Raw genomic sequence first — 6,000 nt, forward strand, 5'->3', positions numbered from 1 at the left:
GTAGGACAGAGTTTTATTTTTTTATTTCTTTATTTTTTTTTATTGGAGTTCAATTTGCCAACATATAGCATAACACCCAGTGCTCATCCGATTTTTTAAAAAAGATTTTTATTTATTCATCAATGAGAGACAGAGAGAGACACACAGAGAGAGAGAGAGAGAGAGAGGCAGAGACACAGGCAGAGGGAGAAGCAGGCTCCATGCAGGTAGCCTGATGCAGGACTTGATCCCAGGACTCGATCCTGGAACTCCAGGATCACGCCCTGGGCCAAAGGCAGGTGCTAAACCGCTGAGCCACCCAGGGATCCCCAGGACAGAGATTTTTAAAATGGCATTTAGATGCAGTACATGTTAACTAATACACATTTTTTTTTTTTGGCGTTAGTTCATTGTTCCTATTCAGCTATCTATTCCATTTGATAATCATAGTAATTCAATAAATCCTTTAATCACAATACTCATGAAATTCTGGGATTCCTACGTTGAATAGGATCTCTCTTCAAGTGGTTGTGGTTCTTACTTTAGCACAATGATTCAAAACCAAAGGTGGGTGTGGATTTTGCCCCCCATGGAGCATTTGGCAAATGTCTAGAGACATATTTGGTTGTCATAATTTGGGAAGGGAGTGCTACTGGCATCTAGTGGGTGGAGGCTGGAGATGCTGCTAAATATCCTGTAGTGTACAAAATAGCCCTCTATGACAGATGATCATTTGGCCTCAAATGTCGATTGCACGGAGGTTGGGAAACCCTGTTCTAGCAGAAGAGGCTTATTTTGAATAAATGGTTACATTATGGCAGGGTATGTGCAAAAATACAGGTAAGTACAGGGTATCAAAGGATGCATGTCTGGGAGGGAGGAGGCACTGGGGAAAGCTTCATGGGGAAGTGACTCCAAATCATGATTTTTACTTAATGCTTTTGTAATCAGTTGTCCAAGAAGGACTCTGAGAATTTATTAGTAAAGCACTATGTATTGGGATTTTTTTTTCTTTGTGCACAAATCCTCTGGGTAATGTAAGCAGATATTTCTAATGATTTTATATTTTCCTTTAAAAAATTCCCCAAAGAGCCTAGGAGAGGCCTAAAAAGTTCAAACCTATCCAACTTTATTCTCTGCTTCCCAGCAAAGAATCTAAATCTACTTGAACCTGTGGTTCTCCCACCAGGACTCTTCTTCCTTTCTGTCCTTCAAGGTTCAGCCTTATACCCCTTCACCTGTGAAGCCTTCCCTTGGAGTTTCCAGTCCATAGTACTTGCTCTGTTCTCTGAATTCCTAGACCCTTGTTGCCTCTCTCCCTGCCCACAGTGGTCTCTTGCATGTGTTTCTATCTAGACTGTGGGCCCCCTAAGGACTGGGACCATGCCCTCCACCCGTACATCCCTCTATAGCATTGAACACCGTTCTGGACTATGATTTCCACTGAAGGTACAATGAAAAGAAGAAAGACAGTCAGGAAAGATGTCAGGAGAATAACATCTTCCTGTAACATTGGATTGATAGATACAGCACGTTTTATCCTTCCAAAGTCTCTGGATTGTGTCTTATAATAAAGTTTAAAGTTTAAACTGTTCAGTAGGCACGACATGCAAAAAATAAATTGCCATTATTATTATTAGCATTTTCTTACTAACAGATTTTTCAGAAGCTGTTTCCATATCAAGAAGATCAACCTTTCTGTTGTCATAGAGACAAAGATCTTTATATATCCATGGGCAAGGTGAGAATATTTTTTTCTCTCTTCTTCCAGTTGTCTGGAACTAATAAGAAAAGGAGAAGGAAATGTTTTAAATCAGTTTTCTTCTTTTACTTCCCCCTTCCCCAATGAAAATGAATGAACATGCAGGAGGCTACTTTTTATATCACATTTTAGATTTTAAATACCTAAGTTTTTAATAAAACATGGAAGAGGTAGAAAGATATGAATGATTGAATAGTGCCATTTTCAAAAATTGCAAACAGTGGGCTTGTCAATAACAAACAATTATAATCCATGTTCCTTTTTTCCCCCTTTTTAAATCAAATAGTGGACTTGAGATGGAAGTCTTACAGGACAGACTTCCAAGGCCTGGAAGATTAAAATACAAACTAGCATCTACTGAGAGGCTGATGGTGAATTCTCAAATGTTGTGCAATACTTGCCTCCTCTGACCCCCCAAAAATGAGAGTGCTCCACCTCTTTCTGCAGAGTCAGATCCTGTGCATGATGTTTAAGACCACATCTCTCTTCTTCTGGACTGCCTTATTTCCTAATTTCAGCTTTCTTTTTTACAAACTCCTGATAATTTGTTATTCATAACATTTTTTCCCTATCTTGTAATTACTGTTTACCATTTCATTCATTCATCGTCAAGAAAAGAGGATTTCAGTAGGAAGCTGTTCACTTTTCCTGTATTTCATCTCAATGTGAAGTTATACCTTTATCCATCCCCCAGGACTCAGAAGTACCTCTCTTTCTAAGCCTAACTCTCCCCCTATGATCTGAGACTGCCACTTTTCTCCCATCAGCACAGAGATCTTTCTCCATCAAATATCTTCTCCGCCATCCCTCCTATCTTCAGGCTGTCCTCCAGGGATTCCTTCCCTTATTCCTCTTTTTTTTTTTTTTTTTTTAAGGTTTTATTTATTTATTTGAGAGAATGAGTGAGAGCATGAGCAGGGTGGGGAGGGGCAGAGGGAGAGGGAGAAGCAGACTCACTGCTGAGCAGGGAGTGGGATGTGATGCGGGACTCATCCCAGGACCCCAGGATCATGACCTGAGCCAAAGGTAGACACTTAACCCACTGCGCCATCCAGGCACCCCCCCGCCCCTCCCATCTTGTTCCTCTTTGAAGGCAAAACCGAACAAAACCTTTTCTCAATCCTATATATTTTCAATATGCATCAGAGTTTGGGCCTTTATTTTGATCACAGCTGCCTTTTGCAATAAATAGGTATTTTGTATATGTGTGTGTGTGGAGGGGTGCACGAGGAAGAAAAGTATATGGCATAGGAAGTTGAAAACATACTCTTACTTTCCACAAGACTGTATTCTTTATGGAAAGTATAAGATCTTGGTTCTCAAACTTTAGCATGCATTAGAACCACTTGGGGAGCTTGTTAAAACACCAGCTTTGCACCGCATCCTCAGAGTTTCTGATTCAGTAGATTGGGGGTGGGGCTCGAGTGTGCATTGCTAACTTTTCCCAGGTGATGCTAATGCTGCTGGTCTAGAACCACACTGAGTAAATTTCCTTAAAGTAACTACCCTCCTATCCCTTCTTATATATTTCCCTTGGCATATGGATGGATGTTGAGGTCACCTTATCGTGCCCATAGGGTTCCCACCTAAAGGAGGAGGTCACATCTCAATTATCTGATCCCCAGAAAGCCTGGCCTTGTGTGGGGTAGCATGCTTGCTAACCTAGGGTGTCTGAATGTCTAGAAGATGTGCTTAGTGTGGATACCAAGATAGTGTATGTGAAGGGAGGAAGTTGAGGATTCTCCAGAAACTGACAGGGACGACAAAGGGTGAGCCTGGACAGCTTGCTCCTCTTTGGGAGTGGGATGAGCCAGCTTCAGCATACTAGTGGTGCTCATACTGTGCTTGCCTCTCGCCTCTACCCACAAACCTAGTCAGCCTGTACAATCTTTTTTGAGGGGTTCTAGGCTCCTCTAAACTGTGTTATGGGGCAGTGGGAGAACTGTTTTGTTTTGATCTTTTCACTTCAGCTTTCTCCAGGGAAGAGGTACTCTTCTGAGGCCAACATGGTGTGGTGTGGCAATAGGAATTGTTGAGAGAGCTAGGTGAAAAGCTGAAACTGAAAGGAGCCGGGAATGTGTGTGTGTATTTAGGAAAGGGTAATTTTCTCACAAAGATAAGCAAATATAAAAACACATTTAATGGTCTTTGCTACTCAATAACAAAAGGAGACCTTGGTCAAGTTATTCCATCTCTTTGGGTCTCAGTTTCCGGAAGCCTGTATAAAAGTGCTGGGTGTGAGAAAGGCTGTTAGTGGCACAATCATTCCTAAGAGCAAGAATAGGAGGTTTGTCACAGAAGGACAAGGGCTAGGACTCGAAAGGCAAGTTCCATGAATTTGTTGATTGATTGAAACCAATTCCATCAGCATGGTCCTCAGCTTCAGGGAATTGAGCTGACAAGATAATTAATGGAAACTAATTAATATAAACCCCTCAACCTTTAAACTGTATCTCTCAACTGCAAACACTCCCTGAAGGCCAGTAACTTTATTTATTTTTGGTTTATTTATTTATTTATGAGAGCACTCTGACAGGAGAGGGGATAGGGGCAGAGAGAGAGGGAGAGAGAGACTCTTTAGCAGGCAATACACCCAGTCCTAGAGCCTAGTGCTGGGCTGGATCTCCTGACCCTGAATCATGACTTGGGTGGAAATCAAGAGTGAGATGCTTAACCCACTGAGCCACTCAGGTGCCCAATGAAGGCTACTAACTTTTTCAGAGGAGAGGCTTAGCCCCTCAGGAGGGAGGAGGAGTTCCCTCTAGGAAGTGGGCTCCTGGCAGGCTCCTGGGACCCAAGGAAATGGTGGGGAGTTGCCTCTTTCCTCCCCAAGAATGGAATTCTATTGCTGCCAATGGTTAGAATATAACCCAGAGTTCCACCAGGCTAGTGCCTTTTGGATATTTTTATAGCACTCTTCTTTCCTTTTTTCTTTTAATAACTTTATTGAGCTATAATTCATATACCATATTCACCCATTTAAAGTGTACAGTGTGGGCAGCCCGGGTGGCTCAGCAGTTTAGCACTGCCTTCAGCCCAGGGCGTGATCTTGGGGCCCCGGGATCAAGTCCCACGTCAGGCTCCCTACATGGAGCCTACTTCTCCCTCTGTGTCTCTGCCTCCCTTTCTCTCTCTCTGTGTGTCTCTCGTGAGTAAATAAAATCTTTTTTAAAAAGTGTACAGTGCAATGGTTTCTAGTATGTCTATGGAGTTGTGCAGTCATCACCACAATCTAATTTTAAGTAATTTTTGTTACCCCTAGAAGCCACAGCCATAACAGTCCCTGGGCCTTTACCCCTACCTGGCAGCTACTAATCTCCTTTCAATCTGGACATAAAAATAGAATCATATAACGTGTGGTACCTTTTTCTTTTTTTCTTTTCTTTTCTTTTGTTAAAGATTTTATTTATTCACTTGAGGGAGAGAGAGAAAGAGATCCGAAACAAGCAGAAGGTAAGGGCAGAGCGAGAGGGAGAAACAACACCGCCCCAACAGGGGAGCAGGATGGGGGCTCCATCCCAGGACCCTGAGATCATGACCTGGCAGATGCTCGACTGAGCCACCCAGGGCCCCCATCGTGTGGTACCTTTTTCTAAATCGAAGAAAGGACACCAGGTGACACTCTGATCTGCTAGCACTACAGGCCCCTCTTCTTCTCTTTACCCCATCACTTCAGTAAACAGCTTCTTCCACCTGCTTGCTGATGTATGCAATTCTTCTAATCACTTTTGTAAACGGGAGGCCTGGGTGGTGTGTGGGAGGCGTGACACAAGGCACACCTTGATCAGACAACCAGATTGAAATGCGAGTGCATCCGGGAAGGGGTAGAGAGAGCAGCGGCGCGAATGCACGCGTTGGGCGAGGCTGCCGGGCAGCAATCCCGGCTGATGACTAGGTCACCCCCTTCTTACCACAGGGCCCGCCACCCCACGCCCGGAGGAGCGCAGGGGGCCAGAGGACACAGTAACCTGCACCAGCCTGGCCGGCGCCAGGGCCAAAGACGGCTTCGGGCTGGTCTAGCGGGGACGGCTGCTGATTGGGAGGCATCACACCGGGCCCTGGGGCCCCTTCCAGAGCGGCAGGGAGCAGGCCTCCCCTGTGGCTTCTTGCGGGAGCCCCAGCCGGGGGTGGGCTGGGAGGGCGAAATCGCGGGCCTGGGGCGGCCGGGGGCTGCAGGGTGCGCCAGCAGGGGAGGCCCCGAGGCCAGGCCAGCAGGTGAGGCAGAGACCTCCGCAAGCCTCGCCTTCTCGGCACTTTAA

At 44.9% G+C, this 6,000-nt stretch overlaps 1 protein-coding gene across 4 annotated transcripts in view; it reads right to left on the reverse strand.

Moving 5' to 3' along the window:
* LHCGR (luteinizing hormone/choriogonadotropin receptor) overlaps positions 1-5,748 on the reverse strand; it is a 57,078-nt gene extending 51,330 nt beyond the window's left edge. For 2 of the 4 annotated variants that reach the window (XM_072768294.1, XM_072768291.1), the window contains exon 1: positions 1,635-5,747. In XM_072768294.1, coding sequence (XP_072624395.1) covers positions 1,635-1,687 — 53 coding nt within the window. In that variant the 5' untranslated portion in view covers positions 1,688-5,747. Of the gene's footprint in view, positions 1-1,634 lie in introns of all 4 variants that reach the window. The other 2 variants (XM_072768292.1, XM_072768293.1) reach the window with 2 other exon arrangements.
* Between the last annotated feature and the right edge of the window lie 252 nt (positions 5,749-6,000).

The sequence above is a fragment of the Canis lupus genome, chromosome 11, assembly GCF_048164855.1.
Source record: "Canis lupus baileyi chromosome 11, mCanLup2.hap1, whole genome shotgun sequence".
Taxonomy (NCBI): Eukaryota; Metazoa; Chordata; class Mammalia; order Carnivora; family Canidae; genus Canis; species Canis lupus.